The sequence below is a fragment of the Miscanthus floridulus genome, chromosome 16 (genome assembly GCF_019320115.1).
Source record: "Miscanthus floridulus cultivar M001 chromosome 16, ASM1932011v1, whole genome shotgun sequence".
Lineage (NCBI taxonomy): Eukaryota > Viridiplantae > Streptophyta > Magnoliopsida > Poales > Poaceae > Miscanthus > Miscanthus floridulus.
Genome location: NC_089595.1, coordinates 9,594,671 through 9,608,206, shown reverse-complemented (window position 1 = coordinate 9,608,206; position 13,536 = coordinate 9,594,671). Strand labels below are relative to the sequence as shown.

Here is a 13,536-nt window from a genome sequence, read left to right as displayed (position 1 = left end):
AGCTAGCTGCAGCGATCCCCACAAGAATCCAAGATGAAGATGGAGACAACGATGGCGATGCGCTCCTTCATCTTCGTCCTCCTGTTCCTTGCCGCTGCATCATCAGCATCCGCCGACTCCTCCAGCAAGGACCAGTGCCACTCCGGCGACAAGGCGGCGCTGCTGGCCATCAAGGCAGCGCTCGGCAACCCGTACCACTTCGCGTCGTGGACGCCCGACAACCCCTGCTGCGACTGGTACGACGTCGACTGCGACGCCGCCACTGGCCGCGTCGTCGGCCTCGCCGTGTTCCAGGACGCCAACCTGACGGGCACCATCCCTGACGCCATCGCGGGCCTCGTCCACCTCCAGAACCTCAGGCTGCACCACCTCCCCGGCATATCTGGTCCCATCCCGCCGGCCATCGCCAAGCTCTCCAACCTCTCCTTCCTCACCATCTCCTGGACGGGCGTCTCCGGCCACGTGCCGTCGTTCCTGGGCGCGCTCACCAGGCTCAACCAGCTGGACCTCTCCTTCAACGCCCTCACCGGCGCCGTCCCGGCCTCGCTCGCCACGCTCCCCAGCCTCTACAGCATCGACATCAGCCGCAACCTTCTCACGGGCTCCCTGCCGCCGCTGCTCTTCAGCAAGCTTAACAATAAGGCGCAGGAGGCGTACCTCCGGCTGTCGCACAACAACCTCACCGGCAGCGTCCCAGCCGAGTTCTTAGCAGTGGCGTTCGCGCAGGTCGACCTGTCCCGCAACGCCTTCGCCGGCGACGCGTCCAGCCTGTTCGGCAGGGCGAAGCCGGTGCAGCAGATGGACCTGTCGCGCAACGCTTTCAGCTTCAACCTGTCCACCGTGGAGCTGCCGGAGCAGCTCATCTCGCTGGACCTCAGCCACAACGCCATCTACGGCGGCATCCCGGCGCAGGTGGTGAACCTGACCAACCTGCAGTTCTTCAACGTCAGCTACAACCGGCTCTGCGGCGCAGTGCCAACCGGCGGCAACATGGCGAGCTTTGATGCCTCCAGCTACCAGCACAACAGGTGCTTGTGTGGCACTCCGCTTGCTGATCCCTGCAAGTGAACTGACAATCGTGTAACTCTTTTAATCAAACTATTATTCTAATAAGGAATAAATCGATTTCTCTGTCTTTGCAAGGAAAAAATTGCAAAAATGACACTCGAAAGATTGACTCCTTGATTATGATGACACTCGGGTGGATGACAAGTGAGTCTATCTGTGTGTATGAATGTGGGTCCAGTGTCAAATCTGCAAACGACCGATGTTTCGAGTCCCATTTTTGCATGCAAGCATGCATGTTTCTGCCTTCCTGGTAAACAAATTAAGCCATGCATAGGTCTGCTTTCTCTATAAATTAAATAAATGTATGTATCATGCCCACATTTTTTTTTTTTGAAACGGGTGCTTTGCAAAATGACCAAACAACAGCCCACCTACACTAAATGTATGTACCATGCCCACTCCATTTCGATGCAAGATCAAGAAGGCTTTTTTTTTTATCAAGGAAACATCAAGTTATCAGAGTGGAAATGGCTTACATACAGAAACTCAGACGAGGTCTCAATCTCAACACGTTGTAACTTCTGCTGAACAAACTTCCAGTTCCAGTGGGGTCAATATATATATGCAGTAAATGTGCAGAATTTGTGGCTTCTCAGATGCCCCAGCATTGTTCTCCATTGAAGTCGCTTCTCGAGTGCCACCACGCCAAAGGGACGTCTCCTTGCACAATGTTAAGTTATTATTATAGTTCAAAATGGTCCATCATCTTGAGACCGTCCTCCTGAACCAACCGAAGCAATCAGCATGCAACCATCAGGACACCTGGGATAATGTTGGTTCCTGTGGCCAAAAGACGATGTCAGATTCCACAGATAATATAACTTGATAGTATATTTACTGGTCTCAAGTACAGATGCAATTTTTCTCTATTTTCACGCTATGGCAATGTTTCAGCCTTCAGGTGAGTAAATGTAATAGCACTTGGTAGTACTGTCACATACTGGTAATCAGCCTGCAGAAATGATTCAAGAATACTGCTAAGAGATAACTCTTCGATAGTAAATACCACAAGCATAGCACTCCATGCCATCTGGACCAGAAGATTGTCTTCACTTTGCAGACTGCAGCTCCATGGACATATCTGCAGGAGGAATGATACCAACAGGACATGTGCTATGTTTGTTTTAACTTTGGAGTCTTAAAAGTAAGTTATAGATTATGGGACCCTAAGTTATGTTAGATTCTTAGAAGATTCCAGTTTGGATTCTAACAATCTGCTTTTAAAACATACCCTGGTTGCATTATCTTCAACATTTAAAACCAGAATCTATCACCCTATGACTTCTTGGTTTACCAAGTGCAAATGCAGTTATCTTTATATTTTGTAAACAAGGCCAATGTTTCAGCTGCTACCTTATGTACAACTTGAAACAAACCTTATAGCTAATACACATTTCTGCTCTTCAACAAGGGTATTAAAAAAGAAAAAAAAGAAAGAAAGGAAGAGCCACAAAGTCATCAGAATTTGCAGATCAAATCACTATATCCATTTCGTCCTCTGGTTCTCAAGGGAAATATCCACAACACACTCATGTGCATCAGTATCATGATTCACGAGGGGGGAAAGCGATGGAGCCTCATTAAACAGTCATTTTGCTCAAATCAATGCCCTCTGGATCTGAGTCATCCATAAGGTTCCTTAGACCCACTCTCAGATCTGGCACCCCCTCCTGCAAGATGGCGCAAACTGGAAATATAGGAACACCCTGCACTCTCCTCTTCAGTTCCTCGTACATCTCTTCAGCTCCCTATTTGTCTATCTTGTTTGCGACAATCAGTGATGGTCGCCGAGTCAGACCTTCTTGGTAATGCTCCAGCTCTGAGACCAAATCCTGCAGCTGCTCCCAAGGAGGGACACCCTTCCTGCCATTAAGCGTGGCTGCAAGGTCAAGCACATAGGCAAGAACTTTCGTACGCTCTACGTGCCTCAGGAAAGCATGACCGAGGCCACGGTTCTCATGTGCTCCTTTGATCAGGCCAGGTATATCAGCCACTTTAACAGAGTAGTAGTCCTCATAGGTCAGGCTGCCAATGTTGGGCCTCAGTGTGGTGAACTCAACAATGTGCTCTTTCCGGCATTAGGCAATCCAACTAGACCGACATCTGCAATGCTCTTGAGTTCCAAGATAAGAAAGCTCTCAGTTCCTGGTTGTCCGGTACTTAAGCGGGCTATCTTTTCTTGTCTGTTTGCTTTGGATGGCCGCATCTCCATAATGATAAAAGCATTCCCCAGTCCACCTTCCCCTCCTCTTGCTATGATCAACCGCTGCCCAGGTTTCGTCATCTCAGCAACACAATATTGCACATCTTCTTCTTCCCTCTCTTCCTCTTCCTTGTCATCCTCATTGTCAATGTTGAACTCGTCTTCATCCTCCCAAAATTCTTCATCTTCGCTTTCAGTCTGATCCTTTTCATCTATCCCCTCCTGACATGGATAGCTTCTTACATCAGAATCAGTGTTGGAGAACCGAGGCTTGGAGGATGTAAGAAAGTATTTTAGCTTCTCCAACTGACTTCTGCTTCCCTTTTCAGCTTTATTTCCATCAGTATTATGCTTGGGCGCAATATGCCGATGGGACAAGCTACCATCGAAACCTTTCATCACTGCATTGTCAATCTGATTTGAACCTGAAGAGTGTTCTGCAGAAACTGGTATGTCCCAAGGATCTAGAGTTCTGGTTGTTTTATTTACTGTGAGAGAAGGTTGCTCCCCATTGACCAGATGAATCACCGTGCCTACTGGTACTTGTGCGATCTGTTACTTATAAGTAGTGAAGGTGATATACGCTGCCAGTTTATTTACGAAACAGAAACCAAAAGAAGTTAGGACATATATAGACATATATTCATGGCAACCTTGTCTGAACCTCTTGTTCCAATCTGATTCTTAGATACTCCATTCCCGCCTCGGCCTCCTCTCTGAAATCCAAAAGCAAACAAGCTAAAAGTCAGGTATCAATGACTTCCCAGAATTCAAATAATCCATATCATATTCAGACATATTGTCTACCTTCACACTTTAGGTTCATTTAAATAAAATCCAGGAAATTCTAATATATTCGTGATCTAAATTTTCAATCAGGGTATTTTTTGTGAAATAGGATCTTACATCTAGAACAACCATCAGTGCAGCAACTATATCTTAAGCAAAACATATGACATTTTTTCAATACATACCATGTGATGCTGCAAGCCACTGAAATCCCAGATAGACCTGGAGCACTCAAGAATTATATCACCACCCTTCCCTCCATTACCACCTGCATTTGTTTTTTATTCATTATCAAGATTAATCATTCCAAATGCGAATAATAATAATAATAATCCCAGCAGTGCTATGTTAAAAAACAGAGTATCAGGAACTAACTTCGACCAACAGAAACAGGGGAAACATTCAGATATAATATAATTAGCAGGGATTAAAATCTACTTTGCACAAGATTTTTTTAGACTTCCAGAGATCATCCTCTTACTGTAGCATTGCATTTGGACGTCAAATTTAGTGTTTACAATACCGATGCACCTCTAGTATCAGGTGGTCCCATACAAGTATCATCTCAGAAAATACCATTTTAAAGACTGCTAGATATTATCTGTTAGTCAATTAAACAGATTACGGGAAATAGCAAAAAACAACAGGGCAGTTCAGATGAGGACAATAGACGGTTAACCTAGTGTTAAATCAATAAATTTACCAGCAGTAAGAGCTCTTCAAATGGATAAAACAAGTAAAGTGGAACTTGAAGATTGGTCTTCATGATGAAGGGGATCATTAATTTAACTAGAAAAGATGGAGTTCTATTGTGAAGTGCTAATACCAGAACCAGAGCTAATTTCACCAGAGCATTATATAGTATTATTAGAAAAACAAGCAAGGGCAGCACAAAAGGGAGCGGTCTCTCACCGTCAGGCATGCCATGGAGGTTGGACCTGGAGCGCCGGAGGCTGACACAGCCATTGCCGCCGTCACCACCCTTGGCGCGCATCCGGAACTTGTCCACCATGCCCCGCGCCTGCACCAAACCCATCAGTAAACAGACAGGGGGGAAGGGAATCGGGAAACGGATATGGCAGAAGACCTGCAAAGGCGCTGGCTTTCCATTCCTCCCCTCCGGCGCAGACCCATAGTAGCATCCCTGCCGGCTGGCCACCCAGGATGACGGTGATGAAGCCTGCGCCAGCGCCACCGTCCTCAATGGCAGGAGCTGGCGGAGGAAGGTCTTCTGCCGCCGCCACATGTCCACTCCACTCTACTTGTCCATGATCAACAAGGAGCCCAAGGTCCGAGAATGGAGAATGCCCCTATTGCGGGCGCCTTTCCCACCACCGTCGGCACGTCGTGGCGACCGGCCTCGTGAAGAGTGGGGAACAGGACAGACTCTGCTTGGCTCTGGTGTGAGCTCCAAGCCCAATAGGGTTTTAATAAGGTGAGCCTTGGGCCTTGGGATTCTAACCCAAGACTCTTCTTCTTCCTTCCTCTGTTGCCTCCTCTGCTCTCTTTGAATGAAGTTTGGGATTCGAGTTGTTAGCATCTCAAATTGCAAGCAATGCGTTTATCCACAAGTTACCTATCAACACATAATTGTTAGTGCTGATTTTTAGTTATAGTAATTAATAAATCTGTAATTCAAATATCGGTAAATAAGGGAATTTTAATTTTAAAAATGGGTGGGTGCATTTTGGTATTATGTGAACAAGCCAAGCATCCAGATGCAATGTATTTGAGAAATTCTATGCTGAACAACTCTTTTGCGAAAACCGCAGTTTTTTGTCTCTAGGAATGTGTTCAAAGGCGCCTTGCACTTTTTTTTTTTCTGATTCTGTTGCAGGATTTGGAGAGTCTCCACTCCACTACCCAATCAGAGAGCTGAATCTACATAGTAGTTCATTGTGAAGTACGAATACCCATATTTGTTTGTACCGCCAAAATAGAAGCACCCTGGACTAAATGTGAAGGGACCAAACCATGTAAAGACAAGCTCCAGAAAATCTACTATAGTTTGTTATCCCAATATGTATTATGTAATTTCCTATCTAGGTGGGCTCCAACATATATAGTACATGCAATGAAAGCAACACTAAAAGCATACGGCCTAGCTACTAACTGATCCTCATTTCCACAATTCATCAACATGCATAAGACCTTTATTAGAAATTAATCTTCCAACACAGATTCAACAGCAGTTCCATATATGTATCCACGCATCATGAGATTATAACCTATTGATATTTCATACTGATTACCAATGAGATTAGATGGGCAGACATTCATTGGTGGTCATAGTAATCATATAACAAGACGCACTCAGTGCAGGGACGGGCCCAGGTAAGTCGCTGACATCAACACACCATCCAGCAAGCCCAGCAGCGGACAGTCTAGGAACACAAACATCATTCCAGCGCCACTACACCTCCAAATGACGTCAATGTGGAGCAAATCTCTTCACTGTTCCACATTGAAATGTCGTAACTGTATCGCTACACAAAACAAACGAGCATTACAAATATTCAACCCGAAGCACAGGATACTATCCAAACAGAAACATCTCGCCCTCCACCCTACTGACAACATTATGGGATCTCATCGTTGACTAACCCTTTTCATCAGGTCTCTCATTTAGTAATAATAACAATTCCTGCCACCAAGTGGACACGTAGGCCAAACATCACCAGATAGCATCAAGTCATCCACGTCCAACCAGATGCCAAAATTACAGCACTTGAGCAGCAGTGTTCAACTTCTCGGCGATGCTGATTTGTGTCCTTGTGATGCTTGACAGGTATACCAGCGCAAGGTTATCCTGTGGGGTCAGTTATTGTTAACTCATCAGCAACCAAAGCAAGGTGGACATCCTACACTGGCATCGAGAGGCACAAGTAATTTACCTGAATCTTGTCATTGAAATGCTTATCGAAAGCAGCTGGGGACAATTTCGGCATTGAAGCAACAGAATCAGAGATGAACCTCCCAATTCTGTTGTCAGGTGCCACACGTCCTTCCTTCAATGTCATACATATGAGACAATTGACACTCACATCCAAACGAAATAGGAAAATGTTGCAGGAGAGATACTTACCACAACATCATCGACGTATTTGTAGATCTCATCAATAAGAATGTAAAGCTTCTCCATTGAGGACTCCATTCCTTCCAGATCATTGGGGAGCTTCTCTACCATGGTAGATTTCAGGATCTCAACTGTAACAAAAGGTAGTAACTGTGATGGAAGTTTGAAAATACTCTGCTACTAAAATTGACTGTAGCAGCTAGCGACACTTGTCAAAATACTCTTGCCATCGATGTCGGATCTCATCCTCCTTCGCCAAGAGATGCTCCCTTTCATCCTTAATGCACTTAACTTGGTTGAAGTCCCTTATCTTTCTCTCACGAACCCTAGCCATCCTATAAATGTCCTTCTCTCCTTCCTTCGTACTCAAACGTTGATAAAGATCCTCGTACGCTCTACCCTTTGCCACACTTACAGCTCGCTTTGCAGTCTTCTTTGCCACCTTATACTTCTCTATGTTGTCCACACTCCTGTCATGGTACAAGTGTCTATAGCACTCTTTCTTCTCCTTAATAGCCCTTTGGACTTCCTCGTTCCACCACCAAGTATCTTTAGCCTCGCCTCCACTTCCTTTGGTTACTCCACACACCTCTGAGGCCACCTTCCGAATGTTGGTTGTCATCTTCTCCCACATGTTGTTTATGTCCTCTTCTTCCTTACAAGAGCTCTCTTTGATAACCCTTTCCCTGAATACCACTGACATCTCCCCTTTTAGTTTCCACCATTTTGTTCTTTCAATCTTAGCTTGTTTATCCCTATGGGCACGCACCTGAAAACGAAAGTCTACCACCAAAAGCTTATGTTGAGAAACAACACACTCCCCTGATATCACCTTGCAACCCAAGCATGCTCGTTTGTCCTTTCTTCTTGTGAGGACAAAGTCAATCTGGCTAGAGTGTTGTCCGCTACTGAAGGTCACTAGATGAGATTCTCTCTTTCTAAAGAAAGTGTTGGCTATCATCAGGTCAAAAGGTACCGCTAAGTCTAGAACTTCCTCACCCTCCTGATTCCTACTACCATACCCAAAACCTCCATGAACTGCCTTGAAACCTGCGCTTGTAGTACCTACATGCCCATTAAGATCTCCTCCTATAAAAAACTTCTCACTACTGGGTACAGCTCTAATCAGGCCATCTAAGTCTTCCCAGAACTATCTCTTAGCACTCTCATCGAGGCCTACTTGGGGGGCATACGCACTAATTATGTTCAAGACCATATCACAAATGACAAGCTTGACTAAGATAATCCTATCTCCTTGCCTTCTCACTCCCACCACACTATTCTTGAGGCTTTATCAATCAAAACTCCTACTCCATTTCTATTCGCAACTGTCCCTGTGTACCAAAGCTTGAAACCTGTATTGTCCACCTCCTTCGCCTTCTGACCCTTCCATTTAGTCTCTTGAACGCATAATATATTTACACGCCTCCTAGTCGCGGTATCAACTAATTCTCTTAACTTACCTGTAAGCGACCCTACATTCCAACTGCCTAAACGGATCCTAGTTGGTTCGACTAGCTTCCTTACCCTTCGCACCCGTCGAATCAGATGTGAAGACCCTTGCTCATTTTTCACTACACCCGGGCGCCGATGTAGCGCACCACTAAGGATGCGACAACTCGATCCTTGATCATTTGACACCGTGCCCAAATCGCGACACAGCGCGTCATGGGGGTGACGACCCGGCCCTTGCTCATTTAACACCATACCCGGATTCCGATATGGCGCATCGCTAAGAGGGTTACGCCCCAACGATTTTCTTTCGGGTTTCATCTCTATTAGAATGGCTAGATTTAACGTTGGCTCGCCACGCCTAACACAACCCTCCTCCTTTACCAGGGCTTGAGACCTGCTATGTTGAGACAACATAGGCGGAGTTCAATACATATAAGAACGTAAACAAATTTAACATTGCAAATACTGAAAGGCTACAGCTAGCAGAGTTTGTGGGTTCATTCAATATTTCAATGTAGTAAGTTCATTCTTCTATGCCATTTACATATTGCTTGTAGTGTTTCGGTTCTTCGAAGTTCATTTACAGTCACCCAAAACAATCATAGATGAATTAGCAGACAGGAAAGTGATACATACATCCAGCCTTTTCTGCCTCAATCATCCTTAGATCCAGAGGAATTTCCTGAAATTGAGCAGCAAGGTGCCTATCTCCGAGGGACAGGTTGGATGAGATGTAGGCTTTGATGGAAGCCTCCCCCTAGTGAAGCCAGTGTCGACTGTAAGATGGATGGGGTTTTGTACTTCCCTTGAAGAACTCATGGATGAGCGTACTTCCCCAGAAACACCAAATCCAGTCGAGAAACTACAAGCAGACAGTAGAGTGAATCAAGATGTGTTGAATGGACTCCTGCTCCGCTCCACATAGATCACAGAAAGCCGTCTGCTCGATGTGGCACTGATATAGCACCGATTTGGCTGGTAGGAATTCATGGAGAACTCTCCACCAAAACACTTTAACCTTCGGGGGGACATTGAGTTTCCAAATTCGGTTCCATGAAGCATCACCTGATCCTCCCGGCGTTGTTGGCTCACCTTGCTGCTGTGCATCAGCAAGCTTTCTGTAGGCCGTTTTCACCGAGTATTCACCATGCTTTTCAGGCTCCCATGCCCACCAATCTTCCGCATTCGGCCTCAGCGGTATACGAAGGATCGCCGCTGCATCAACCAGTATAAAGGTCTCCCGGATCAGCTGTTCATTCCACTGCCCCGACGCTGTCACCAAATCCGACACCAGAGAGACTACATGGCCGTCTCTCGGTGTCAATGGACGAGCATCAAAGTATTTCGGAATCCATCTGTCAGACCATATGTTTGTCGAGGAGCCATCACCGATCTTCTTGGAGAGCTATCGTGTTTGGCTAGCGTGTTTCTTCCTGAGTGCTCAGCATAAAATCAGTATCATGGAAATAGCGGCCCTTCAGGACCCGGCCGCATAAGCTCAGGCCTAATGGTCAGTCGCCATCCTTGCTTACCCAGCAGAGCTTTGTTAAATAAATGTAAGTCCCTGAAACCCATACCTCCTTGTGACTTATGGTGAGTAAGACGGTCCCAACGAAGCCAATGGATACGTCGGTTGTCAGCCGATCCTCCCCACCAAATATTCATCATAGCCGCTCTCATCTTCTTGCACGTGACCTTGGAGAGGAGGAAGCAGCTCATAGAATAGGTTGGTATCGCCTGCGCAACTGATTTGAGCAAGACCTCCCGCCCCGCACTGCTCGCTGCCCTGCCACTCCAGGAACCAATGATGCCCTTGATTCTTGCAGGCATATACTCGAAGGATTCAGCATTGGACCGACCCACAGCAGTTGGTAACCCCAGATACTTGTCAGCCAATGCCTCAGTCTCAATGTGGAGCTCCTGCCGCACCATGTCCTTTGTTTCTTCTAGGCAATTTTTACTGAAGAATACTGCCGATTTTTCTCTGTTAACAAGCTGTCCCGACTCCCGATCCTCGACTATAAATATCAAGGATCGATTGTATTCTGGCGGCCCCCCTCTGCGACGCTTCTGAGAAAACGATGCAATCATCCGCAAAGAGAAGATGTGATACCCAGGGAGCATGGATGCCCACGCGAACACCTCTGGATAAGTGCACTGGACCAACAGACTTGAGCAAACAAGACAGCCCTTCCGCACAAAGCAGAAAGAGATAGGGTGATATAGGATCACCTTGGCGGATACCACGCGAAGGCCTGAAACTCTCTATAAGAACTCCATTCACTTTAATTGAGAAAGATACTGATGTTACACATCTCATTATCAGAGAGACAAAACCTTCATGAAATCCCAATTTCAACATAATCTCCCTCAGATACTCCCACTCAACACGGTCATACGCCTTAGCCATGTCGAGCTTAATTGCACAGGCTCCTGTTTTGCCTTTCTTCCTCTGCAGATAGTGAGTGCATTCATATGCCACTAACACATTGTCAGTAATCAATCGACCTGGCACAAACGCACTTTGTTCCTCTGCAATAATTTCATCCAGTAAACTCCGCAATCTATTCGCCAACACCTTTGAACAGATTTTATATATCACATTGCACAAGGAGATTGGTCTGAAATTCTTCATATCCTGCGGGCATTTAATCTTTGGGATTAGGACGACTGTCGTCCTATTAATCGATTCTGGCATTACACCCCCATTTAGAAAATCCAACACCGCTGTTGTCACTCCCGGGTGTTACACGGATACGTGCCTGAAGCCACGTATCGCGTATCCGATACGTATCGGATACGGATACGTGTCCGATACGCGCAGGATACGTATCCTCGGATTATTCGATTTTTTATTATTTTCATGCAAATTGGATACGCCATCCTGCCGATACGGCCGACGGGCCGAGCCCAGTAAGAAGCGCAGGAAGAGAGCCTTATCCCTCTGCCCCGACGCCCTAGCGTCCGATGTTCGCAGTCCCGCACAGCTACGCCTGCGCCTCGCGCCGCATCCCCGCACAGTGACGCCGCAACCCCGCTCACCGGCCACCGGCGACGAGCCTCCGTCCCTACTCGCCAGCCGCCAGCAACGAGTTTCCGCCCTGCGACGTGGATCCCGTGAGTTAATCCCCTTCCATGTTCTCGATCTCCTCTTCTTCAGTTCATGGCCGCCGGCCAGCTCCCGTGAGAAGTTGATGAGCATGAGAAGGAAGTATCTGTGCCGGGGAGCACTCACCAGTCAGTCATGGTCGCGGCCAGCTCCCATGATGCAGATATGCCGCACGAGCGCGCGGATCTGCTGAGCACCGTGGTGCCAGTGGACGTGCTCCGCGCGCGAGAAGGGGAGCGGCGGCCGACCCTGAGAAGTGGAGTGAGGCGCGCGTGGCTAGGTTCCCAGCCGCCCAGCCCTCCAGTTTTGTCTCGGCAAAATGAAATGGTGGCCATCCATGACAAAAAATGCTTCAGCCTATGGCTTCCTTTTAGTCAGGCTACTGATGGGCCTAATGGGAGGCGCGCGTAGGATCTGTGGGCTGTGGCTACCAGCCACTTCTCACACAAAAGTATTAAAGATATATGGCGCAACGAATCGGTGGCCTCCCAGAGTGTCCACATAATATCTATTTAGTTAGTGCGTTAGATAGAAATTCCACGGCTCAGATGAAGCGCGTCATAGCCAGCCTTCCTCCATGCGTTCGGCGGGACGCATTCAATGAAGGGCTTCCCTGGTGATCGTACGCGGCACGTAAATGGACAGTGGCGCGTAGCAGGTACGATGGATTCTCGACATGGCCGATGCATGCATGCATAAGCTATCTGTTTGTGTGTACGGGTGCACTGCTGATACTTGCTTGTAAGCTTGCTGCTACTATCCCCCTCTTTCTGCTCTCGACCTCCTCTCTCTTTGCCTCTCTGAAAGCTCTAGTTTGGTTTTGGTGAATTGATGAAACCCTAAGTGCTAACCTAGTTTATCAAGTGATCATGAGATAGGTAGCACACTTCAAGTGGAGAAGCTAATGAAGATCATAACATGACAATAGTGATGACATGGCGATGATAAAGGGCTTAAACTTGAAAAGAAGAAAGAGAAAAACAAAATGCTCAAGGCAAAGGTATAATCCATAGGAGCTATTTTATTTTGGTGATCAAGACACTTAGAGAGTGTGATCACATTTAGGTTTGATAGCCGTACAATTAAGAGGGGTGAAACTCGTATCGGAATGCGGTTATCAAAGTGCCACTAGATGCTCTAACTCATTGCATATGCATTTAGGATCTATTGGAGTGTTAACACCCTTGATAATATTTGTGAAAATATGCTAACAAATGTGCACAAGGTGATACACTTGGTGGTTGGCACATTGGAGCAAGGGTGGAGAAGTTAGAAGTGAAAACAGAGCTGATGCCAGCGTCGGTCAAGTGACCGGACGCTGAATCCAAAAGCACCGGACGCTGACTACCTGCGTCCGGTCGCGTTGACTGGCGGTACAGAGGCTAGGGTTTACCACCGGATGCTGGGCTGTGTCCGGTCGAGGTGGACCGGACGCGTCCGATCGAGGAAAACCGATTTTCGACCCTTACTATACTCGACCGGACGCTGTGACTCCAGCGTCCGGTCAGTTCTACTGGAGTGTCCGGTCAACTTAGTAGCCGTTGGAATCTGACGAACAACGTTTGAAGCTAATGACGCGTGGCGTTCATCTGTGGACTAGACGCTGGGTCCAGGGTCCGGTCAGTAAGACCGGAGCGTCCGGTCAGAGCGCAGTGTGCCCAGTGAAGGGGTACAACGGCTCTATTTCATGGGGGCTTCTATTTAAGCCCCATGACCGGCTGTGGCTCATATCTTTGGCCATTTTCATTTACATAGCAACCTTGTGAGCTAAGCCAAAGTCCTCCCACTCATCTCCATCATTGATTCATCATTATAGTGAGATTGGGAGTGATCCAA

General features: G+C 46.9%; 1 protein-coding gene and 2 pseudogenes across 1 annotated transcript; 1 reads left to right on the top strand and 2 right to left on the bottom strand.

Moving 5' to 3' along the window:
* LOC136511416 (polygalacturonase inhibitor-like) lies at positions 1-1,136 on the top strand. Its single transcript, XM_066505481.1, has one exon. It carries the CDS (start codon positions 34-36, stop codon positions 1,066-1,068), a length of 1,035 nt encoding a protein of 344 aa, XP_066361578.1. The 5' UTR covers positions 1-33; the 3' UTR covers positions 1,069-1,136.
* A 1,363-nt stretch (positions 1,137-2,499) lies between these two features.
* LOC136509856 (probable GTP-binding protein OBGM, mitochondrial) lies at positions 2,500-5,306 on the bottom strand (annotated as a pseudogene).
* Positions 5,307-6,779: 1,473 nt separating this feature from the next.
* LOC136510239 (eukaryotic translation initiation factor 3 subunit F-like) lies at positions 6,780-10,523 on the bottom strand (annotated as a pseudogene).
* Between the last annotated feature and the right edge of the window lie 3,013 nt (positions 10,524-13,536).

What these genes read in the sequence shown, in the direction of transcription:
- LOC136511416 (XM_066505481.1), top strand. Translation starts at nt 34, where the DNA reads ATGAAGATGGAGACAACGATGGCGATGCGCTCCTTCATCTTCGTCCTC.